Source organism: Camelus dromedarius, chromosome X (genome assembly GCF_036321535.1).
Source record: "Camelus dromedarius isolate mCamDro1 chromosome X, mCamDro1.pat, whole genome shotgun sequence".
In the NCBI taxonomy this organism is placed as follows: Eukaryota; Metazoa; Chordata; class Mammalia; order Artiodactyla; family Camelidae; genus Camelus; species Camelus dromedarius.
The window spans coordinates 30701801-30728257 of record NC_087472.1 but is presented as its reverse complement, the minus strand read 5'-3'; the positions used below and the strand labels follow the sequence as shown (position 1 = coordinate 30728257).

Below are 26457 nucleotides of genomic sequence, written 5' to 3'. Positions count from 1 at the left end.
TTCATGTTAAATAATGTCAAGCGTCCTCCCTTTGCCAATCAAGATTTTCATTTCATGCTCCATACACATGCCAAATGACGTTTTAAAGTTGCTCAGTTCATATGCAGGCATCCGACAGAAGGGTTATATGATTGGAGGACAAGGCTTGAGAGAGGAGACTGTGTCACATTCATGAAGCCATTCTTCAGCCCCACCTGCCTGCTTCTCTCAGGGATACACACCTTGAGGCAAGCTAGGCAGCTGGCACTGGCTTCCAGCAGTAGACTACTACTGCTCAACAGCTATTTAAAATGTGGGCATGGTCCCTGAGGAGGGAGGAAGTTAATTTTTCTTTTTTCTCTTTAAAACATTTTTTTAACTTGAATTTTATTTTTTATTGAAGTATAGTCGATTTACAATGTTTCAGGTGTACAGCAAAGTGCTTCAATTATACATATACATACATATATATACATATGCATGTTTAGATTCTTTTCCAATATAGCTTATTACAAGAAATTGAATATAGTTCCCTCTGCTATATAGTAGGTCCTTGTTGTTTATCTGCTTTATATATAGTAGTTTGTATCTGTTCATCCCCAACCCCTAATTTATCTATCCTCCCCTTTCCCCTTTGGTAATCATAGTTTTTTTTCTGTGTCTGTGGATCTGTTTCTGGTTTGTAAATAAAATTTGTATCTTTGTTTAGATTTCACATATAAATGATATCATATATTTGTCTTTCTCTGTCTGACTTTTTAAAAAATAATTAAGCTTTTTTTTTTTTTGATGGAGGTACTAGGGATAGAACCCAGGATCTTTCTACCACTGAACTGTACCTCTAGGCTACCCCGGAAGTTAATTTTTCTTTACATGACTATCCTTGATCTTTTCAGCAAAGGAAACATTATAAGTCATCAGCTATCTTCCATTTCCCAAATCTCCAGATAGAGGTGAAGCATCTATCTGCAGGATTGAATTTTGTATATCTGGCCCAGCTGATTGCTGCTACATGGAGGCATTTGGTGTCTAGTTAGACAAAGCACAGTGAAAAGTAGGGGACCATTATGTAGACTATTTATACTTTCCCCAAGCTCTAAGTTAGGAGAAGAAAAATTAGTTTATGATCTGAATTATCCAGTTTTCCTTTCTATAATGAACATAGTAGATTTTCAGCTTTTTCCCTGAAGTCAGTACATGAGAAAATGTACCTAAACTGCAGCATGGAGAAATTCAGGAGACCTAAAATATAAGCTCTAGTCCAATGACTGTCTCAGGCCCACGGGCCTTACAGCCCAGATTTCTGTCTCTGAGGCACAAGAGGAGGTTTTGGGGGAGAGCATGAATTCCTTCCATGCTATCAATTTCACAGAAGCATGGCCCCTAATATTCCTGGCCCTTCTAAATAATTTCTTATGGTTTTAGAAGCTGTAAACATAACTAAATTCAATCTGTTTTGAGAAAACCTTTATTCTTTACACCATATCACTTTTTGGGGTAATGAGGTCAGCCATTTTATTACACTCTGTGGAAATCGTAATCTATCATTCATCTCGAAACTTTGGTAGGTTCAAAGGCTCTCTTCTGATATCCTAGCAATTGGTGAGCTAGACCCAGTTTTCCTTCTGCATAGCCTCCATCATCTTAGAGATTTCTCTTCTTTGCAGTTTTCAAGATTGAAGAATTGTTGTTTTTTAAAACTCTGTCCCTCATATGGAAAGGAACAATTTCCTTCCAGGTAACCTGAAGGGAGTAAACTGGGGGTAGTGTAACCATTTCACTGATTTCTTCAGGGAGGTTAGATACTATCTGTATTTGGAGGCTTTTAAGAGCAGAATAGATGCTTCCTTGTCTGAGATTGTTTAAGAATCCCTCCTGGGCAGAGTTTCTCAACATTTTGGGGATCAGATAATTCTTTGTTGTGGGGGCTGTCCCGTGCATTGTAGGATGTTTAGCAGCATCCCAGGTCTCTATCCACTGGATGCTGGTATCAGCTCTCCCTTCCCCCAGGTTTCACAACCAAAAATGTCCCCGGACATTGCCAGGTGTCCTCTGGGGGCACAGTTGCCCTAGTTGGGAACCCTTGCTCTAGGGTATGAGGCTTGCTTGGCAGTGGGCTGACTGGAGCAGGGAGAGACAGAGCTAGCTAGAATTAGTCATGCCAGTCTTAGGCTTGTCTTCTATTCCAATCTACCTGAAGATTGCAACCCACTCCCATCAGCACAGTGGCCACCTGGGACTGTGATTCTCCGTGTCTGGAAGGGAAGGAGTGGGAATGCCCCTCCACTCCCCAGGATGGTTTATCACTATTTAATTTTTAGTGGGCTATTAATTTTGAAAAACTCTAACAGTGTGTTGTATATTATGATAACCATTATCCACATTCATCTATTTTAATTAAAATTAAATAATACTTTAAAAATTCAATTCCTCAGTCACCCTGCCTACATTACTACTCACTAGCCGTATGATGGCTACCTTATTGGACAGTGTAGATAGAAAACAATTCCATCATGGCAAAAAGTTCTATTGGAGAGTGCTGCTCTAGAAGGTTGATAACCATGGACAAGAAGAGGCCCACTGAAGCAATCTAGAAATGCCTTAGCAATGGGAAATAGCTAACATTTACCTAATACTTTAAAACATGATAGGAAATTTGCTAAGCACTTGACATTTGTTATCTCATTTATGAGGTAGGAATTGCCACTATTTATATTTTGTAGATAAAAAATTGATGCTCAGAAAGGTAAAGAAATCTGTCTAAGCTTACACAGCTACCAAATGGAGGAGCCAGGACTTTGATCCAAGCAGTTTGGAGCCAGATCTTGGGTTGTTAACAAGCATGCACTACGGACTCAAGGTGGTCAGGTGGAATGATGGCTGTTTGGTATCTGAAGCAGTTCAGACATGCTGGTAGTGGATAGGGAGAGGTTTCTCAGTATGTGGGTGGAACATGGTACCTGGAGAATGTGGATGTACACAGAGGTCTAGGAAGCAGGTGATTGGTGGAGGTCTGGCAACATGAATGGGGCTCTTGGGCAGGATATAAGACAGGGACTCAGTTACTGGAATTACTCGAGGGTATCTCAGCCTTGGCACTCTTGACATTTTGGCCCAGATAATTTTTGTTGTGGGGGAATGTGCTATTCACTGTAGGATATTTAGCATTACTACTCGCCTCTACTCCCTTTATGCAAGTAGCATCCCCTCCAGAAGTGTGACAGCCAAAAATATCTCTAGACATTGCCAAATAGCCCCCCTGGGGAGCAAAACTGCCTGCAGTTTAGAACCATTAAAGTAGAATGTAAAGCAGAGGCTTGGTTACATGGCAACAAGGCAAGGGCTCAGACAGAGCTATCAAATTACAAGATTCAGAGGGGAACAGCAGCTTGGGTGACTGGATCCTAAAGTGCTGATCTGCTGGCCTTTAGTTTTAAGAGTCCCCATGACTAGGAACAGGATTAGTCCCAGAGCCTGTACCGCATGGGAATGAAGGGTCTTCGTCTGGGGGTGGTGGTACTGAAGGGCTACAGTGGCAGGAAATGGGGCAGGTCATTATGGAGATCACGTTTCCATGGCATGGTGCTATTTTGCTACTATCTTCAGCCCCACTGAAAAGGAGTCAAGGCACATTCATCTCATGGAAGTAATGCAGTTAGTTCCCTTGGTTATCATCAGAATGGAAACTCCATGAGTTATGGATATTCTAGGCAAGCATGAGATAAACCTACAGTGACCATTTATGGCAGGAAACGTTTTATTGGTTGGTACTGCTGGGGGCACTTTGGGGGAATTTTGTATTTAGATTCTTTCTTCTTGAACTCTTTACCCGGAATTTCTGAGTGGCTTCACCCAGAAACACCTGTGCAGCAAGGAGCCCCTCACTCTGCAGCAGGGCTTGGCTAGAGTTGGGAAGCCTTTGAGAAAAGAAACTTGAGCCTGGACAATGCCAAGAAGCTCAAGTTCAACTAGCACAGGCATCTCAGCAGGACTCTTTCTTCTTTAGCAGAAAAACAGGGGCCATGACAGCGTACACTGTAATGTGCAGTTAATTTTTCAGTATTCAATGGCTAGGATTATATTACTGGGTCATAAGACTAAACAGGTCATATTTTAAAAGTAGCTTAAATCATTTTGTGATTGAACCTATACCTATTATGTTGACATCATCAATTGCAAGCAAGTTTTTTTTTTTCCAAACATAGGCTTTGACAAGCAAAGTTTACCAATATCCATATAATGTAGCACATTTACTTATATAGTTTCCCTCTATTGCATTTTGAGAGGAAAAACGTGGGAAAGATGTCTCCCCCACCCAACCATAATTTCTTCCTCTTTCAGACATTACTTTTAATTGTATTGCTTTGAACTGGCAGCTGCATTGTCAATAGTTCCTTCTGGGTGGGGGTGGGGAATGCCTTTTGTTCTTGTCAGAACAGACCCAAGTTTTAAAGGAAAGGAGCAAGAGCTTGATTGCCTCTGGTTGGAGATGGGAGAAGGGAGGGCTACTATGAGTTTGTAATCCTGCTGTTACTGCCTCTTGTCTGTCTTTCTTTCAGTCTGCTCGCAGGCAGAGAGTGTGGGCTGCTGTCTTCCCTAGAGAACAGTAAGCTAGGTGCTGATCACTGCTGAATTAGGAAAACATAAGCTGTCTTGTCCTTATTTCCCTAAAGTCAAATGTGCCCCAAATCTGAAACTTGGAAAAGTGAAGACATGTTCAACGTAAGGATGACCTTTGACTTGCAAAACATTTACCTCTCTTTGAAAGACAGATGTAACCAGACACCTTATAGCATCAATGAAGTCTTTCACTCTGTAGCACCTTTTCAGGAATTCAGGCCAGTGTTGATGGAAAGGACGTCTTAGAAGGGACAGGGTTTCAAATTAAATATACTACTGCTTGATTTTCTCCTTTAGTTTCAGTCAATAGGGGATAAGAATCTCAAAGAATGATGAAAAGTTGCAAGAGTGGTAGTGACTGAGGCTCCCAAATGCTTGATTATTCCACCCCCAGTTTCTGATAGCGGAGGAAACAGTTCCCAGCTGGCCCCATAGACGCAGGGGGATTGTTTGCCTATTGTCAGAAAAGAGCAGCAAAGGTGATCAGGTATGCAAGGAGGAGGCTTAGCTTCCAGCAAACTCTTCTTCAGCTGTGGTCTCATAATACCATTCATTCGTAAACTTGAGACTCCCCGGAGGCTACAGACATACATTTGAGAATTTGGAGCAACTGACACTTGCACAGAATTGTTTTGGGACTTCTTTCATACCTTGCCAAGGTTCTGTTCCATCAAATTAACGGTGTGTGTGTGTGTGTTTAACTCTTTCAGAGGCTACACTTGGATTGCTTGCAGTGACAGAAGAATGGACTAGATTGTCATGTTTCATTTAATCCTGATGAGTGTATGATTAAGTGGACCACAGCCAAACAGATATCCACCAGAACTCCAGAGGTTTTATTCTAGAAATGCATTGACGGCATCACTAGCTGTGGAGTTATTAGTGAACTCCCCTGTGGTTTTTATATATACTGGGGCTTTGTATTCTTGCCTCTCTGCTAAACCAATTATGTGTCAGGCACAGTACCTACTTAATGTGGGCTTGTAAAATAGTTTTAGAATAATTTCAAGACATTGTTCATTTCCTTGCAGCATCCCTATGAGATTATTTAGTACTATCCCTTTGCTTTTCAATAGTAAGAAGTTAAACTAGGAAGAGGTTGAGTAATTTGCTTACATTAACAGTTGAGGACTGGAGTCAACATGAGAACTCCACTCTCAGACTTTGTTCATCAGATCATGCTCCACAGCTGACAGACACCTTGCAAAATCTTGGGGTAGGAAGAGACCTTGGAGATGACATAGTCCAGACTTATAATAGATGTTTAACCCCTTTGGCAACACTCCTGCCCGATGGCCACTCTGCCTCTGCTCAAAAATTTCCTGTGGTGATACGCCATTCTATTTCTCTCTATTGCTGAGATTGTGGTTTTGAAATTGGGTGGCCACATTTCTTTCTTCCCCATCAAACACTCCTCAGCACCTATGGGCTTCTCTCTCTAGTGTGGAATTCTTTATTAAGGATGCTTTGCTAAGTGGTGACGAGGCTCACAGGAGGCTGTGAGGATGCAGTCCTTCCTATTTCTTGACTCCATCTTTGTGGCAGCAGCAGTGGTGGTGACAGTTGATTCAGTAGCCAACATGCAGTACTTTGTCTGTGTCCATGGGCTACACACCCTGGAGCTGACTGGCCAGGAGACAGTTGTCCAGATGAAGGCTCATGGAGCCTCAGTGGAGGGCATCGCCCTGGAAGATCAAGTGGTGCTCCTGGCAGGCACGCTTATGGAGGAGGCGGCTACCCTTGGCCAGTGTGGGGTGGAGGCCTTGACCACTCTGTAAGTAGCTGGCCATATTCTTGGAGAGAAAGTCCATCATACCCTGTCCTGTGCTGGGAAAGTGAGATGTCAGACTCCCAAAGTGGCCAAAAAGTAGAAAAAGGAGGGGCAGAGAGAGGAGGAAGAGACGGTGATGGGCTGGGTCAAGTGGCAGATGTAATACAACTGACACTTCATCAATGTTGTACCCACCTTTGGCAAGAAGAAGGATGCCAGTGCTAACTTGTAAATCCTTTATGGTACTGTGATACTTTCTAATAAAGCCACTGGTCCAATCAAAATGCTTTCCTATCATATAATTCATTACCTCTATGTATAAGGTGGCTCCTCCCTCATCTGACCAACTTATGGATGCTGAGCTCAAGGATCTTTGAGGAAATATTTGAATCAGTCTGATTCAAATTTTGAATCAGTCTGATTCAAAAGAAGCAGCTCAGGATTGAGAGTGCTAGCTCAGTGTTCTTATTAGATCATACTCCTCTATCTGGCTGCTGGCTTGGGTTCTTCAGTCTCAAAGACCAAAGGGTATGGAAATGAAACGTTTAGTTGAATCAATAAATTCCTTGTAGGTAGTTTAAATGAAAAAGTAGTGGGAATGACCAAAGAACGATCTCCAGTTAAAGAGAGCTTAGCTCACTTGAAGAGCTCCCCTCAAATAAGATCTATGGCATTTTCTCCCAAGTAAGTTCCAGGATCCAGAGAACACTTTCCATTCTAATCAAAAAAGCTTAGCACTGATGGCAGAATATGCAAGCCCACCTTGTTCAGCTTCCTGGTTTACAAATGGGAATCAGCTAATTTAGAAATCATGTCTCTGATTAAAATGATGGAGACTTTAAAACTGGAAGAAAAAAATCAGGTTCTCAATAGGGAAGGCAGAAAAATAAAGACACCAGCACCAAGCCAGGGCTCACCACTGTTTTCCCCCTCAGTAGTTCAGGGGAAGACTATTTGGCTAGCAAAAGCTATGAATTATGACCACATAATAACAACCAAGGGCTGTTGGTTACAAACTAAATAGGTTTGGTTTTTAGATACAAATGTGTTTTGTTTCTAGAGGACATATTTTAATGCTCTCCTGCCTATACTGCAGTAATCAGGAGTCAAAGATATTGTCACTTAGACACTCATGTGGCCTTCCTACCCTGGATCTCTCGATCCCTGCCATCTAGCAAGAGATGCTTGCTTCATGGGGTGGATATAAGTCTTTTGAGTCACCTTGGATCAGAAACCATGCCTTGGCTTTTGTTTAGAGCAAATATCAGTCCCTTAAAATAGCAAATATTTGATTGAAAGGTTTATCTATCTTTAGTATGTCTTTCCTCTTTACAAAGAGCTGAAGTAGAGGAAATTGTTTAGTCTATAAGATGTAAGATTTAGGTTAGATGCAAGGAAGACAGTTCAGAATGGGTGACCCCAGGATGTCACAGAATTCACTGTGAGTGGCTTTCAAGACAGAACTTAATTTTAATGTAGTGAAAGTGACAGCTGGAAGTCAGAAGTTGGCTCTGCCATAAAAGACACTCCGTTGAGTGTGGAAAGTCACTTCCCCTTTGTGAGTCTCACTGACCCCAGGGGAGGAGGTGGACTAGACAGTCTATCCAGGTCTGACATTCTATGAGTTTCACTTATTCAAAAAACCATTTATGTGTGACAGCATGGCTGGACCTTGAGGGCATTATGCTAAGTGAAATAAGTGAGATGGAGAAAGACAAATACTGGACAATATCACTTATTTGTGGAATTTGGAAAAAAATACCCAACCCAAACTCGTAATACAGATGATAGATTGGTGGTTGCTAGAGATGGGGTAGGGGGTTAGGGGAAATGAGTGAAAGAAGTCAAAAGGTACAAACTTCTAGGTATAAAATAAATAACTCCTGGGGATATAATATACAGCATGGTGATTATAGTTAGTAATATTGTATCAAATATTAGAAAGTTGTGTTGAGAATAGGTCTTAAAAGTTTTCATCACAAGAAAAAAATTGTAACTATCTATGGTGGTGATGGATGTTAACTAGACAAACTCTGGTGATCATTTTGCAATATATACAAATACCAAATCATCATGTTGTGCACCTGAAACTAAGACACTGTTATAAGTCAATTATGCCTCAATAAAAAAAATTATAAGGTATCTGCCATGTTCCAAAAGCTGTTCTGAGAATTCAGAAGTGAATAAAATAGGCAAAGTCCCTTCTCTAGAGAGGTGACACAGGCAACAAACATATATGTCAGGTGATGATAAGAGCTACGAATAATCTTGAAGCAGGCAAGCAGGTGGGGGGCAATGGGGAGGTGCTGTTTTTCTGTAGGGAGATCAAGGAAGATCTGCCCGATAGCTAGCACTGGGGCAGATATCTAAGGGAAGGATGGGAGCCAGCCATGCAGCTAGTTGGATGAGGAACATTTCAGGCAAAGGCCCTGAGGCTAGATCACTCCTGTAAGAGGTGAGTGTGGCTGGAGCAATTGAGTGAGGGGGGAGTGGTAGGAGATGAGAGGAAAGAGCAGGAGGCCAGGTCATACAGGGTCTTGGAGGCATTGGAAAGGGCTTTGGAGGGCTTTGGGTAGAGTGACATAGTCTGACTTATGTTTTAAAAGGGTGACTCAGGCTGCTGGAGAAATACTAGATTATGTGGGGCTGAGAGGGAAAGCAGGGAGGCCAGTTAGCAGGCTACTAAATCATCTAGGTAAGAGGTAATGGCGGCTTTGACGAGGGTGAAGTGGTAGTGGTGGTGAGAGGTGGTCAGATTCTAGGGTAGTCTGAAAAGATTCAAGATCTGAAGGCTTTTGTCATGGACATCTCATGGTTTCCTTTCTTCTTTGAGCCCTTTATAGACATTATGAGTCTATTTTTTTTCTTTCCTTTTTTTTCTAGATTCCACATATGAGTGATATCATATGGTATTTTTCTTTCTCTTTCTGGCTTACTTCACTTAGAATGACAATCTCTAGGGCCATCCATGTTGCTGCAAATGGCATTATTCTTTTTATGGCTGAGTAGTATTCTATTGTATAAATATACCACAACTTCTTTATCCAGTCATCTGTTGATGAACATTTAGGCTGCTTCCATGTTTTGGCTATTGTAAATAGTGCTGCTATGAACATTAGGGTGCATGTATCTTTTAGAATTAGAGTTCCTTCCAGATACATACCCAGAAGTGGGATTGCTGGATTATATGGTAATTCTGTTTTTAGTTTTTTGAGGAATCTCCATACTGTTTTCCATAGGCTGTGCCATACTGCATTTCCACCAGCAGTGTAGGAGGGTTCCCTTTTCTCCATACCCTCTCCAGCATTTATCATTCATGGACTTTAGAATGGTGGCCATTCTGACTGGTGTGAGGTGGTATTCATTTTAATTTTGATTTGCATTTCTCTGATAATTAGTGATATTGAGCATTTTTTCATGTGCCTATTGACCAGTTGTATGTCTTCATTGGAGAATTGATTGTTTAGGTCTTCTGCCCATTTTTGGATTGGGTTGTATTAAGTTGTATGAGCTGGTTGTATATTCTGGAGATTAAGCCCTTGTCAGTTGAATCATTTGCAGATATTTTATCCCATTCTTTAGGTTGTCTTTTTGTTTTGCTTATAGTTTCCTTTGCTGTGCAAAAGCTTATTAGTTTAATTAGGTCCCATTTGTTTATTTTTGCTTTTATTTCTAGTGCCTAGGTAGACCGCCCTAGGAGAACATTGCTAAGATTTATGTCAGATAATGTTTTGCCTATGTTTTCTTCTAAGAGGTATATAGTGTCACTTAATCCTGTCAGAAGTAACAAAGTGTGCATTTATCAGCAGGTCCCCGAATCCAGGATGACCCTCACTAAGGTGGCTCTCCTGACTCCAGAGACTTTCTGCTGATACAAGAAACCACTTCCCTTGTCCTGTCTTGTCTGTTGGCTTCACTATCCTTTCAAGCCCAAGGCTGGATTTATCAGTGACAATTCAACATGATTTGAGGGGCCGTTAACCAGCCGCCTTTTCTTAAACTATCAACCCTGCATTTGTATTTTGAATTTTATTCTGTAGGGAATAAGGAGCAACTGTGGTGGTTTGAGTGATGTGATCAGAACCCATGCTCCCACATATACAGCACGTTCTTATCTCCCACAGCATTCAATTTTGACTTATTGTTTATATGTTTGCCTCCTCACCTCAATTAAGTTATTCAAAGGGACTTGGTAACCAACTGGGTGTGGGTGGCTGAAGGAGAGATTGAAGATGAAGACATCTACAAGGTTTTAAATCTAGACAACTGGGAGAATAACTGGAAGGGTGAAGGTGCCATCACTTGAGAAAGGGTACACTGGGTGAGGAAGAGGATTTAGAGGGCAAAATGAGGCTGGCACAGGATTAAGAACACAGACTCTGCTGCCAGACTGCCTAGGTTTGAATCCCAGTTCGTCCACTTACTAGCTATATGAACTTGGGGAAGTCATTTAACCTCTTTGTGCCTTGATGTCCCCATTTGTAAGAATGGATAAGAGTATTATCCTGCATCATCTGATTGTGAGTATTGAATAAGTTAATGTATGTTATGTACTTAGAATGGTGCCTGGCACATAGTAAGTGCTACATTAGTGTTTGCTGTTTTTGCTATTCAACATAGGGAATTTAAATGTTTGGGATACATTTTAAATATATTCAGAAATTTGGAAAAACAATTATGGATCTCATGATAGATACTGGGCTACAAAAGGAAAAGTAACAGAACTCTGGGCAGCACCAATATTGAAGAGAGAAAAAGATAAGGATTTCAAAAAAGAATCAAAGAGGCAGTGGTCAGAGAGGGAGGAGGAATCAGGTAGGCATGATATCATGGAAACTAAGACAGTTGTCAACCAATGAGATTAAAATGGGACACAAACATTGGACCTATGAGTATGGGGAGGGGTTGGAAGACACGAAGAAGATAGATAAAAGGAGGGAGAGTCAAAGATCAATATGACCAGCTCCTCATAGTATTTGGTGAGAGGTGGCCCTGTCCAAAAGGCCCCTGGGTGATCAGTGGGTCTAGCTTCTTTCTTTCATCCCAGTTCAGTCCTCTCTGCCCCAGCTGCCAATCAGAGGATCAGTAACAACCAGCTGGGGTAGTGGGGACTGTTTAGCAAGGTCCCAACTAAGGAGTGTCTCAGCCAATGGCCATAGACTCATTTCCCTTTACTCCAACTAGGATCAGAGGAAAAAACAAGGAGGGCAGATGAACACAGGAACCCAAGAACTGCTGTTTCTGATAAGACTCAGGGCTCACCTGGCCCAATGTCCTGAGTCTGAGTCAGGTATCTGGGGACTTCCTCCATGAGGTTCATCTCATGAGGGTAACAAGAATCCCAGGCATTGATTTCATCACCAACTGTTCACTCCCATGCCCACTCTGAACTGGCCACCGTCATTCCCACTACCCACATCATTGCTCATTCACTTCCTTCTGACAAGTGTGCCATCCCCTTCTGTCTTCCTTTCCAGCTTAAAGCCTGTTTCTTTTCTGAAATGTTCCTCCCCTGAAACCTCTTTGTCTATTTGTATCCAGAGTGGCCTCCCATATTGTCCACATCACACATTCTGGATAATGTAACATACATTTTGTTGCACTGTTCTATTTCTGTCCGATGTTTGTTGTTGACATATGGAAAGGAATCAATACAAGACAGTGTTTGGTGCTCTGGGATAGGACAGCTGGGTGAAGAGATGGAAGGAGAGCACTGAGTTTTGCACTATTTCACACTTGAACTGAGTTTGCAACAAGAGCCGTAAGTTAAAAAAAAAAAACAAACAGTAACAATGAGGAGCCTGGGGTGAAAAGGAGACAGAAGATAGCTGTCCTCGGGATAACTGTACATGGGAGGTGAAGGAGGAAGGGGTGATATTACACACAGATGAGATACACCTGCCTAGGGACAGAGAAGAATAGGAAACTCCCTAATGGTATGTATGTATGTGGGTGAGCACTATAGACCACCATGAGCATCAGGCTACAGGAAGGAAGCCCTGAGTTGATGGTAACCCTGAAAGGGGGAGGGTGTCAGTCATGGCTAAAAAACCTTATGTGTTTTTATTTAGTGACTTGCTTTTAAGATTATCTCAGAGCCTCTTCCTTGTGAAGTATCATGCAGCTAGCTCCCTTGGTCTAGTTGAGACCAAGTTTAAATAATTATGTTTTTTCTTTCTGAAAGGCAAACATCACTATCCTAAGTCTTTTATGTCCCTTGGAACACAGAAGGCCATGCCCAATGAGAGGGGTAGACTGGTTGGATATCATGTGTGTGTCTGCTCTCCCCACAAGACTATACATTTCTCAAGGGCACTTGCTGTATCTTTCAATTTTATCATCAGGCATATGATTAGTACTCAAAAATACTTAGAAAATGGAATAGAACTAAAGAGAATGAATCATTTGCTGGAACTCCATCATGAATGAGTTGTTTTGGATAGACACTATGTGTACCTGCTTTGTTTATTTTCAGCTGTGTTGTAAATGTTACTGCTTCTGATGATTCCTCAGCAGCAGAGCAGTGTAGTAGAAATAGTGGCTTGGGAGACAGGCAGCATTTGTGCCAGCTTGGGCTCAGCTGAGTGACCCTGGACATGTCATTTCAGACCAAATGATCTCTAAACTCTATAATTCTGCTTTGTGAGTGAAGTGGGCCAGCTCTTCATAAAGTCAGCACAGATACATGAGAAGAGAGAATTCACTTCATCACTTTGGCCAATATGATGCCGTGCATTCATTCTGACTTTTTCTTCCAATGAAGTGGCTGATTTATTTTCTTGACTTTGACAAAACTCATGTTTTTGGCCTAGAACTTTGACTTTGGAATGAGAATCATAGAATTAATGCTATTACTTAGATTATTATAGAGATAAATATCTACTGTTACATTTGGCAATTCAGGTAACAAAAAATTAACATTTTGTATTAATTCTAATGATATGAGTATCATATATTGACTGCTATATGACACACATTGTGCCAAATATTGAAAAGTAATTCTCATTTAAATCTCACAGCAACCTATGATGTAGGTAGTATCATTAACCCCCTTATACAGAAAAGGAAACTGATGCTTAATCAGGGTGAACAATTTTCCTGAGGTCATACAATCTGAACTCTTAGCCACTAGGTGCTAGTTGGTGCTTAATACATATCTAGAAATGAATAGATGAGATTATCTGGCAGGAAATATCAGCATGGCTTCAACTAGTAGGAGTGGAAGTAGTATTAGCTCCCACCTGTTGAGTATTTGCCATGCGTCAGGCACTATTCTAAGCAATATACATGGATTATTTCATTTCATTCTCACTGTAACTCTGTGGAGTAGGCTCTGTTAATTGTCCACATTTACAGATGAAGAAGCTGAGGTTTGGAGAGACTGACTTGCCCAAGGAAGCACATCTACCAAAACTACTAAGACTCCGAAGTCTATGTTCTATATACCTCTCCAGGCTGCCTGTAAAGAGCAGGGTCACTTTTGCGATTCTCTCCTTTCATTTCTGCTCCCATGTTGAGAGTTGGAGATTTAGGGCCTAGAATCTTTAGGCCCCCTCTCTGTGCACCAGTCACCTTTACCCAGGCCCTCAGTGTCCCCCTCCAACTTGTGCAATTTCTCCCTGATACCAGGGGTCAGATAGGGGAAGGGGTAAATGGAGTGCCTTGTTGCTGATTTTCTACAATCTCAACACAAACACTTATCAGTGTTGTTGAGACTTAATCTCGCTAGCTCATCTGTGAGACCAATTTTAATTTGGAGCCATCTGCCACAGACAAATGAGTAATTATGGCAGAGCCCAGAGGGGCGGGCCATGGGGAGAAGGCTGGCTTAGCCTCTTTCCGCCTGCCTGCATTGACGCAAGTGACCAAGAAAGAAAATTACTTGGGTGGGCTGTTGATGCAGAGGCCAGCAGTTCTACCTCCCTGTTGCTCAAATCCTTCAACTCCAGTGAACGAGTAGGGATGATTTTGAGGTCATACAGCTTGCCTGGCAGCAGAAGGGAAACTATTGTCAGTCACAAAGGCCAGGCAGAAGGAGGTAATCTGTGAGCTGGGCCAGCTCGCTCGCCAGCCTCTCCCTCTTACTGTACTGGCAGTCCCTTGTGGTGAGTGTCACTTGCCAGCTGGTCTCTCCACACAATATGACAGGCTAAGCCAAACTGATGGAGTGAAACTGAAAATAATAGTCACTGACCTCTGTCTAGTATTAATTTTTTTCAAAAGACTTAAACATATCTTTATCTTATTTCTTCCTTATAACAGGCCCCTATGTTGGGTAGGGGTGGGTGTTATTAGCTTCATTTTAAAGATGAGGAAATTGAGCTGTAAGGGGATTCTATAACCAGACATGTGCAAAAGACCTTATGAGTTGCCCAAGACCAGCACCTCAAACTCTGAATTAGAGTCATTCTGTCTTCTAGGCCAGTGGTTTCCCTGTTATGCTTGCTCCTCAGGGCCAGGGAGCTGTGGGAGCGTGTGTGTGTGTGTGTGTGAACAAGTGGGGCTTTGGGCTCTGACCTGCACTTAAACGAGGGCCGCTCTGCTTGGGTCTGTTTTATGTCTGGGCAGGATTTCATTTAATAAAATGCTCTGCTACTGAAAAATGTTTGAAAACCACTTGCCTAGACTAGTGTTTCTCATAGAGAGTGTAGTGGGTTGAATTGTGTCTTCTCAAAAGACATGTTCAAGTCTTAACACCCAGTACCTGTGAATGTGATCTTATTTGGAAAAATGGTCTTTGTAGATGTAATCAAGTTAAAATGAGGTAGTCGTGGATTACGCTGGGCCCCAAATCAAATGACTGGTGTCTTTACAAGAGAGAGGAGAGGGAGATTTGGACACAGACACGCAGAGGAAAGACACAGAGGAGAAGTCTTTGTAGTGATGGAGGCAGGGACTGGAGTGACGCAACTATAAGCTGAGGCGTGGGACAGATTCTGTCTTAGAGACTCCGGAAGGAACCAGGCCTGCCAACACCTGCATTTTGGACCTCTGACCTCTTGAACTGTGACAGAGTATGTTTCTTTTATTTTAAGCCACCCAGTTTGTGGTAATTTGCTATGGCAACCTTAGGAAACTAATACAGAGAGGCACATAGACTTCTTACCTAGAAATGGGTGTGTGTGTGGGGGGGTGGGCTTATTATAATGTTGATTCTAGGCCCCAAACCCAAGATTCTGATTTTGTAGGTATGCAGTGGGGCTCAGGAGTCTGCAGTTTGACAAGTTCTCCATATGCACAAAGCTTGATTTTTGAGCTGGTTTTGATCATAGACAGACACAAGACTCCTCTCCGGATTGTAGCTGGATTTGCTCTCCCTGCTAACAAGATTTCGAGAGTCAGTGGGCCAAAGGGAGGAGGCTTGATAGACAAGAAATAGGCTGGTATTAAACTTTCTGTACTCCCAAAATTCTGAAATCTGAGAGTTATTTTAGAGTTTTTACCCCAAGGAATCACAAATTCCTCAGGTTGCCAATATCTATGCCTAAGGAAATAGGCCATAGTGGTTAGGGAGTGGATGCTGCCAAGAGGGTTAGTTTTCTGGAGTAGCAAGAAGACCACAGAATAACACATGCACAAGAAGACAACAGAATAAGAACATACACACAGACACACATACATGCACAGTCTTCTACTTGTCTGTGCAGGAAATTCTACCTGATAGAATTCTAGCTGATAGAGCACCACCACTTTTACTTTAAGATTTGGTCCCTATTAAAAATGCAGGTGTCACAAATGAACTTATTTACACAACAGAAACAGACTCACAGACATAGAAAACAAACTTATGGTTACCAGTGGGGGAAGGGGGTGGGATGGGGTAAATTGGGAGTTTGAGATTTGCAGATATTAACTACTATATATAAAATAGATAAACAAGTTTCTCCTGTATAGTACAGGGAACTATATTCAATACCTTGTAATGGTGTATAATGAAAAAGAATATGAAAAGGAATATATGTATGTATGTGTATGACTGAAACATTATGCTGTACACCAGCAATTGACACAACATTGTAAACTGACTATACTTCAATAAAAAATGCAGGTCTCCATGTGAGTGATACTTGAAGCCAGTGTCAGCCATTTATGCCCAGCCTTTGGTCTTTATCTGAGAGCAGTTTTGATAGGTTAGAAGAGGGAGAAGAGCACTATGTGCTGGTGTAAGGGTGGAGCAGAGGGGGTCTTGTTGTCAGCCTGAAGCCAAATTCCTTGCTCAGTAAAGAGGGTACTAGTTTATCCACCCAAGACTGATGGAGATCAGCTGTGCCCATTCCTTTGGTGAGATGGGGGAAGGCCTCCATGAGAAAGGACAGGTGTTTGAATTCTGTGTGTGGGAAGAGTGCCTTCCCAAAAGTAGCCTACCCAGCTGGACCCCAGGTCCTTCAGGAGTCCTGTGTTTGCTCACATCCCTGACTGCTCCCAGGTAAATAAATCTTGTTTCTATCTCCTAGAAAGGCAGAGCTCTGTGGCAGCCTGTTGTTATAGTTACTGATACATGACTTATCGCTGCAATTGTCAGAGCAATGGAAGAAAATTAAATTTAGTAGTGGCTGGTTGGGAGGGGGTGTTGGGAGAGAGAGGAGCAAGGGAAGAGAAGGCTGCTGAAGAGACCTGGGGTTGGAGCCTATGGCTTTGTGGGCTTATATATATGGTATGAAATTTGAGTTATGGACAGATGAGGTTTATATTGGCAGTGTCTGAAGGGATCTTGATAAAAGACAGCCTGTCCCAAATTGCTTCACCCAGGTTTCATATGCCTGACTTTCCACCATTAGTGGTTCATTCCTGTGAGTTAAACACTACTTTTCTCCAGGGGAGGTCATACCTTAGATTGTGCTTTAGAGTGAGTTTACCCAGTGCCTTTCTTCCTCAGGGTTTGCCAGAGCACTGGGGAAAGATGGGGGAAATGGGGGACATCAAATAAAGACTTGGCCTGCTTTCAAAACTCAGATAGGGCTGGTGTTGCTAGTCCCCTCTTTGGAAACTCCTCTGTGCTTTCCCTGCTTTTAAAACTGTTATGAAGCTAAATTGGATTGAATATGGAAGTCCAGTATGTCTTGTTCAATCAGCTAGCAATGTGATTTCTGGGAGATAGACTTAACTCCGTCATGTTCACCAGCAAGTATTTATATATCGCCCATCATATACTAGGCAGTGGGTTAGGTACTGATGGGGGATGCATGGAAACAGATGGGCATTAGATTATGCCTCACATTTAAGAAACAATCTAGTTACAGAGACCAGACATTCACACAAGTAAGGCTGAACAATAGTCCATGGTAGTATGTGATTGGTGTCAAGTGAGTGATAGAGCCAAAGGCTACATAATATCAGAGGTGGCCAAGATCATCATGGAGCAGAGTAGCCATGTAGCCTTAGTTCAGATTAGTACATTAAATCACTCACTTAGCAGGGCTCTAGGGAAATGGGGCTCAGAACAAATCAGTTTTGATGGGGTGGTGATACAGACTGAATAGGGAACATGCTCACACTTCTCTGCTTTGCTATGTTTCCAAATTCTGTAGGCCTATCCTTTCCAGAGAGGTCATCCATCCTCCACTGAGCTACCCTGTCTCAAAACTTCAGTGGTGGAAGTTCTAAGGCTTAACCCAGACTGCCAGAGAAGCAGTAGAGCCTAGTGGTTAAGAGGGTGGGTTTAAGAGCTAGGCTGCCTGGCTCTGACATTTATTGTGATCTTGAACCATTGACTTAACCTTCCTGTGACTCAGTTTGTCTCACTGGTGGAAGGGGGACAATAATAATAATACTGTCTGCCTAACAGAGTAGCTGGGAGGATTAAGTTTTGTAAGATGCTTAGCACAGCACAGTTGCATACTATTCATTCATAAAATAAATATTTATTGAGGGCCTGTGCTATGGCAGGCACTTTCCCAGTGCTGGGAGACAGCACTAAAGAAGAGAGATAAGGTCCCTTCTCTGCACCGTGTTAAATGCTGATTCAGACCCTTTATTCAAGGGACTTTTAATCTAGTATCTTGCTTTATGCTCTGTCAATTCCAATTCCTAGTCTGTGAGTTATCAGTTAGCTTATTTTCCTTCCTTTTTGTTTAACTAGGCAAGTATTAAAGCTGTGAATTCCCTTTGTACCCAGCTTTGGTCATGTCCCATAAGATCTGATGTTGAGTGTTTTCATTATCAGTATTTTCTAAGCATTTTACAATTTTGGTTTTTACTTGTATTATTTCTACTTTGCAGTGTATTATGATATTCCATGTTTGATGATTTTGTATTTACTCTGTTCCTACTATGTGCCCCTACTATACTCCAAAGGAAGAGAGACCATGAAGAGACCTGTCTGACTTGAGGGGTTTAGACAAGACTACGAGGAGACAGTTCTGGGAAAGGCCATTAATGAAGGGTTTTGGGTGCTAGGCTTCAGGCGCTGGTTTCTCTTCTAATGAGGAGACCTACGAGTCACTGAAAGATGGACAGGAATGATGGGATTGTTATGCTTTTCTGGGAGGAATAAGCCAGTATCATTGTTCAGAATGGCTTGAGAGAAAGAAAGAGGCTAGAGGCAGGGAGTTGAGACAGAATTTTTCATGTTAGTCTAGGATAGTGATTCTGAAATCTGAGTGGGCATCAGACTTCCCTGGAGGGCTTGCTAAGACACAGCTTGCAGGGCCCCAGCCTCAGAGTGCCTGATTCAGTCAGTGTGTGCTGGGGCCTGAGACTTTTGCACTTGCATTTTTTAATAAGTTCCCCTAGTGATGCTCATGCTTCTGGTCCAGGAACCACACTTGGAGAATCACTCATCTAGGAGAGAGGTGATGAGAACCAGAGGTGGAGTGATGGGAGCTGGGCTAGAGAGGAAAGAAAGGATGTAACAGATTTTGAGAAGGAAGAAGTCACAGGGCTTAGAGCTTGAACATGGAGACAAGGGAGAGAAAGGACTGAAAGATGACTCCAGAGTATTAAACCTAGGTGCCTTGGAGGGTAGGAGAATCACAGAGACAAAAACCCAAACATCTAGGGGTGGAATGCAGTCACATGACCAGAACTGGAGAAATATGGAAGTCCCTGTATCCATCTGCATCTGCACTGTGGCCCTCAAGTTTGAAGGCCTCCTGTCCTTCGAGAGAGCTGGTGAGAAGGAGAAATCTCAGGCCTGTGTTTGGTTTCTCCTTCTCTAGAATGTAACCTTTGAGAAGAGGAAGGAAATGAAGATATAGAGCAGGGGTTAGGGAGGGTAGAAAGAGCTTGCATATTCTGGAAACAGAGATCACACTTTTGACTTGTTAAGTATTAAATTTATATAGGCAAATACTAATAAGGAAAAGGCAAATGGGTAAAACTCAGTGTGGGCCATGCAGGCCAGCTCTAGGATGCTGCCTGAGATTACTGATGCTATTTTTTGAGAGCAGAGCATTGCCATGATAGGGCCTCTCAACTCCAGCCTACCTAACCTTCCTCCATTTCAAGCCTTCTGACTTGGTGCTCTGTTGTCCCTGGCTATTTCCCAGGGTGCAGGGACTCCTTACCTGCTTCTCTCCACTGGGCCGCCTGTAGCTGAGCAGAAGCTCCACAGCGCCTACCACTTCCTTGCGGATGGCGTAGAGCAATGCATCGCCTACATACACGCTGTGGTTCAGGAGTAGTTCCATGATCTCCAAGTTCTCATTCTCAATGGCAATGAGCAGGGCGCTCCGGCCCAGTGGATCCATGCAGTTGATGTTGACATTGTAGTAGATCTCGGCCTCTTGTAGGGCCTGCTTCACGGTGGCGTAGTCCCCCTTCTCCACAGCATTGAGGAAAGCTTTCTCCTCGGCAGACAGCTCCGTTTCAGCCCTCACGATTTGCAGGGGGATGCGATCTCTGTATGGTGAGTAGTTGACCTTTTTGTAGTACAATTGGGCCATGGTTTATAGCAATTTAGAAACCTGAATGAGGAGAGAGGGGGAGACCAAAAGTATTCTTAGATACCTGAAGGTCTCAAGTGGCCAGTTTTGGAGCAACTTGGAAAATCCTAAACTGTTCTTTTTTCCAAGTTTTTTTTTTAAATGGAGGTACTGGGGATTGAACCCAGGACCTCTTGCATGCTAAGCAGGCACTCTACCATTGAACTATTACCCTCCCCCAAATCCTAAGCTATTTTAAAGACCCAATCTTTCTCCTTTTGCAAAGGGGTATAGCAGAAAAAGCCCAGAACTTTGGGGTCAGAAAGACCTGGCTTCAAATCTTGGCTTTACCAGCTTTGTGACCTTCAAGAAGTTACTCAAGCCTACTGTGCTTCAGTTTATTGTTATTAAGTTTATCAATATTAATAACATTAATAGCAGTAATGATTTAGTGACTGCTTACTGTGTACTGGGCCCTGTGCTAAAGACTAATTCCTACCTCATAAAGCTCTTGTGAAAGTTGAATGAGATTATAACTGATCAAAGCAACTGGCACAGAGTAAACCTCTTGAGACATGGCACTAGTTAGTTTCCTCCTTCCCTTCTGCCATCTGAAAATATGCTTGATAATACTTCTGATTGATGATGCAAAGTTGGAGCTCATCTTTGGCCAATTTCCTTTGGACCCTGGGCTGGGGGCCCTGTGCTAATTGGTAGGATTGCATTTGCAGCTTCCCCAGATGCAGATCCTGGAATGAAAGCTTGTTTTAGGACTAACTGAAACCCTCACTGGGGAGGGGGTATTGAGTCCAACAGACTAAAGCCAGGTACCTCCTCTTATATTCACTCATGATTTTTTTCCTCCACCAAATGAAAGACCTGACAGATCTGAGAATCTCTTTGATTCAATTCTGAGAAGTGAATGATCTGTTTTATAGGCCATACATCTAAAGCCCAGATTTTAATAGAAGTGATTTCAAAGCAAAACCTATTATTGAGTTCCTATAATATGTTTAACTTTCTTTGGGAGACCAAGAATAAAAGACAATCAGTCTTTGCCTTTAATTGTGTAGAATGAATCACAGTATAGAGCTCTTGCCATTGTTTACAGATTAGATTCATGAACATTCCTCGTTGACTCCTTGTACTAGCCCAGTGAGATAGGAATGGTTATCCTCCCCAGGGGAGAAGATGAGGTGCAGACCCATTAGGTGATTGACTCCCCTTTCCCTCCCACACCTGCGACCTCCAGGACCCTCTGGAGGCTGAGTTTGAATGAACCCATTTGAGTGTCTTTCATTACTGAACTGTTTCACCAGCAAAAAGAAATGGAAATGTGATAAAGAGCCTCTTGTCTCATCTCCTAGATATAAGAGGAGATGAAGACATGAAGCTTCCATAAACATTTGCCTTACTCTTCCAGGTAATTACATCTCTGCTTTGGCAGAGTGAGATGCATATATTATACCAAGTGGCATTTGCAATTCATGTGCTTGTGATTTTCTGGGAAGTTAGTATTTGAAGTTTAGTGTTGCCTCTTGCCCTGAACAGGCCCAAATGACAAATTTCTCTCCACGTCCAAATCTTAGGAAAGCAGGGTGCTGCTTGGCTGTCTTGAGAAGCGCTGATATTTTCTTGTGCTACTTTCAAGTAACTCAGCAGTGACTAAAGGAAAGTGGCATTTAGGGAAAGCATTTGTCACTAAACAGCAAATGACTTTAATAATGCTAATTGCCGAATGACGCCCTGTCTCCATTATAAAGAAAAAAGAGAGGAGAAAGAAGAGATACTGTGATCTCCTGAAAAGAGACTCAATAGCCCAATTCAGTTTGTATGTATTTAAGTAATCAATATGCACACAGTGGAGGCCTTCAGTGTGCCTATCACCATGCTAGTCACTTTTGGAACAGAAGAAAGAAAAGTTCGCTGCCTTCATCATCTCTCACCTGGACTGTTCCACATCCTTATAATTAATCATCCTGACTTTATTGTCTCCCCCTGCAGATTGTCTTCCACATCACCCCCAAGTTATCCTGTGAAACACAAATCTAATCCCATTTCACTCTTCTTGATTAGTTTCCTGATAATCTTGTGATGAAGTCAATACTTCTTTCTGAAATCTACTTGATCTTGGCTTGTGTTCACCTCTCCATCACCTTAAACCACTCTCTCACCCTCATCTACTATTCTTTAGCCCTGTCGAGCTTCTTTTGATCCTTCCAACATGCCAAGCTTACCCCCACTTCAAGACATTTGATCACCTCCTGGAACACTTCTCCAGCTCTTTTCATCTTTTAAACCTCAATAAATTGTCACCTCTTCAGAGAAGTCCTCACTAACCATCCTCTATAAAGTAGTTTCTTCATATTCTTCTCTCCATTGTATCCTTTCCTCTTCCTTCCTAATGCTCACCAGAATTTCTAGTTACATATTTCTCTGTCTTCCTGGGTAATCGTCTGTTCTGGCCAATTCGCTTTAAACCTGAAGTGCAGGGGTTGCATCTGCCCTGTTTTCCTAGCACTGGCACCTAGTCAATTTCCTGGCACACTCTGGATGCTCGATATATATTTGATGAATGAATGACTAAACCTTCTATGATATTTTCTCATCTCTCTCCATCTCACCCTAAGTTCTAGCCACACTGAGCTGTGTTCTCTGAGTTGCCGTTTGCGCATGGCTTCATCCAATTTCCTCCACTTAACAAACTCCTCTCCACTTCAGCACGTTGCTCATAGGTCCCATTCTGTGTGAAGCCTTCCTCTAACACCCTTAGAAAGTTAGCCAATCTCCCTCTGAGTTCCCCACTGGCACTTAGACCACATTTCTCCAATGTCATTCAACTGCATGTTTGTCTTCCTGCCATTCGGGTAGGAGTACCTTGATTCCTGCCTTCTTAGCACTTACACAGGGTCTGGAATGTGATGAGTGCTCAGCAAATCGATATTTAATGAGTAAATACAGTCTAGCTGAGGAGGTTGGCAGTCACAGAATGAAGTGCTAAATTATGTGGTACTGATTGGATGCTTTGGGATTTCAGAAAGGGCTCTGTGAGGCTGGAAGACTCAGGGAAGGTTTCATGGAGAAGGTAGCTCTTAACCAGTCCTTGGAGGATGAATTTAGTGTGAAAATGGGAGGGTAGTTCAGGTACTGCACAGTGCAAGAACAAAGATGGTGAGATTGATCATAGTCTAGTTGGGAGACAGTGCTGGGGGGCATAGTTTTTAGGCTATAATGGGATACAGGTATTAGAGGGAAACTAAAATTACAAAGCAATAGCCCAAACCCTCAGTTTCCATATCTAAAAATGATCTTAAACCCTTGCTGCCCATTTGCCCCTTAAGGGGCTACCATGGAAGAAAAGGCTAGATATCTTTTCAGATGGTGTCATTGGTGGTGCTGGGCTAAGCAGTATTGCTCCAGGAAGGTCTGTGCCCACTTTCTCAAGGTACGGCTGGGGGGTTATCTGAAGACAAATGTATCTCAGGGGAGGGTGAGAACAAAGGGAACTAACTCAATTGGTGCCCTATTGTGTGCTGGACACTATGCCAGGAGCTGGTGCAATACAATAATTATTATAGTTTTGGATAATTTGTCTCAGGCACTGTGCCAAGTACTGGGGCAGCACTAATACTACTACCTGCTTCTAATAGTAACAATGATGAAAGCAGCAAGCAGGACCATTCACTGAGCTCTCACCATGTGCCGGATGTGTGGGTTATAGTAGCAAAGACAGAAGACAGTAAAAATCACAGCAAATTTGAGACTTGAAGTAAGTATAATTGGGTGATATAAAGTCACTTCAGCATCTAAGGTTACTTTTTATCTCCTGCATTTGAAATTAATCCAGTCTGTTGCGTTTCCAGTGGGCTGTGTTATGAGAAGCCTCATGGTACTCGCCTGTAGAGAGAAAAAAATATCTCTACCAGAGGTTTGCCTGAGATTGTACTATTAGAGAGTCACTTCTTTGCTTTAAGGCACTACATCTCTATAACTACCCCTGGAAGGAATAATAAATCACATGGCCAACAGCTAGTAACACCTTAACGTGGATTCCTTGATTGGGAAAGTGGCTGTGGTCTTGGGAGTAAAGAGATGTATGTTTAGAAGGACATGGAAGATGTGATGGAGGGGAAAGGAGAGGCCTGGTGTCAGCCTTGGAAATCTCTTTTATGTATCCATACCCACCTCTACACTACACACTGAGAGTGATGTAAAATGGGTTCCCCATGTTGTCTGTTTACATGGAGGCTTATATGTATGTCTAACGACTTGCCTAGTGTCCTGTCCCCTGCCAGTCCCCACAGTTGGTGCCATTTGACCTTCACAGCTTTAGCTCCAAGCTCTGAGACCAATCCTTTCTTCACATGGTTGCTGTTAGTTCTACTTTGCCATTATCCTGGGAATAAGTAATTCATGATGGAGTTTCTGGCATCTCTTGAAGATGTATTATTGGGAAGGTTCCTTTCCATCACCCTTTACCTTTATACTTGGCAGATTGCATTCAGCTGCCATTAACCTAAGCCAGGAGGTGAGGTTGGCCTTCCCATCATTATGCGCCAGCCTTGAGGTGCATTCTTAACTAAATGAGATGAAAGCAGCCAGCACTGCATGCCATTCTACAAGTGAACCCCACTCCCAGTGTAGTCCCCCAAGCATGAAAGATTAGGAATGGTCTAACAGGCTGCCTCAGGGGGCTTATCATGTTCCCGCTTTTCTGTGCTGCTAGCCAGAGGAGTTTGTCTAATGGGATCTGTGACATTTGTGGGTTTAAATGATGAGACTTAAAGAGCTGAATCAATGGGCTGGGCAGAAGGCCAGGACACAAAGTGGTCTAGCCAAATCCCAGCCCAGATCATTACCCAGCTCAGGACTTTGTGAGGAGGAAAGCCTGGCTTTCCACCTAAGTAAAAAATAATAGTGCCTTTGGAGGGGCATGGTATCTGTGTGTGGCTTGCTCTCTGTGCCATGAAGATTGAAATTGAATGGTGAAACCCTTGTGATCTCTCACCCTTATCCAAGCTTATCTGTGTACTTGTCCATCTCTTCAGATCCCGTTAAGGAAAGTGGATTTAATCTGATAAACTTGTACAATCTCAAGTGTGAATGGTGGATTATAAGCACATTCAGTGAATGTGTACCAGGCACTGTGATAGCTGATGATAACAACTGAGTGTCTTAAAGCCATATCTCATCTAGGAAAAAGTGACATTTGAACAGGAACCTTGAATGCCCAATCCAAGGAGAGACTAAAGTGGAAATTTCATGTAGATAGGCACGGAAGTGGGCTGGGCAGAGGAAGCTTGTGTGTGTGTGCCTGTGTGTGTAGATTCTGAGAACATTTTGACTCCTTTAAGAGGACCACTTTGAGAACTTCCTAATTTTAATGTAGTAACACTAGTCTTCCCCAGGAAGGGAAAGGTCCAAATCTTGAGCCTCCTGCAAGAGACCTCGAAGGTCATCTAGAATAATCCCCTGTCCAGTGAAAAAGCCCCCTTGACAACATCCTTGATAAGTGATTGTTCAGTTAATGAGCACCTCCACTGATGAGAAACTCAACACTTTCTCACCTTCATGGTGAGCGCTGACCTTCAGCAACTGCTTCTCTATATTCAGCTGAAATCACCTGGCTACAAATTCTATTCCATGGCCCCAGTTCTGCTCTCTAGAGCAGCATGGAGCAAAGCCCTCCTTTCTTCTACATGACAAGCCTTCGCATGTTTGATTTCAGCTCTTATGTCTCTCTCTGCTGAGGAGTCTCCTCGTGTCTAGAATGTTGAGCATCTTAGTGGTCTGCTTCTATTTATACCATACTTGGTTTTTCTATGCTGCTCAGAAATGGACACAGTTCTCTAGAATGGTCAGGCCAACACAGATTAGACTGTGGCTTTTTTTTTTCTTCATTTCTCATTCAGCAATGCTTTGCTGAGGTCAAGACACCACAACATCTTGTTTCAGAAGGCACTTTAGGACCATCCTATGTAGTGGTGTATTTGCAGTATTATGTTTTTCATTTGTACAAATCTCATCAATCCAATAATTTTATTAATTTATAAATAATAATAAATTAACATTAAGCACTTATCATTGGCCAGATACTGTGTGCTAAATGCTTCACATGCATTATTTAAATTATTCCTTATTTTCAGACAGTTTCCATTATCTCCTACCTCACAGATAAGGAGCCTGAGACACGGAGAGGTTAAGTAATTTGCTTAAGTTCACATA

At 42.4% G+C, this 26457-nt stretch overlaps 1 protein-coding gene across 1 annotated transcript in view; it reads right to left on the bottom strand.

Annotated features, from left to right (window-relative positions):
* The window catches only part of TRPC5 (transient receptor potential cation channel subfamily C member 5), a 227887-nt gene that overhangs the window by 99219 nt on the left and 102211 nt on the right, over window positions 1-26457 (bottom strand). Inside the window, exon 2 of the mRNA XM_031446350.2 lies at window positions 19876-20274. Within this exon, the coding sequence (XP_031302210.2) occupies window positions 19876-20253 (378 nt within the window). The 5' untranslated portion in view covers window positions 20254-20274. The remainder of the gene's footprint in view (window positions 1-19875; window positions 20275-26457) is intronic.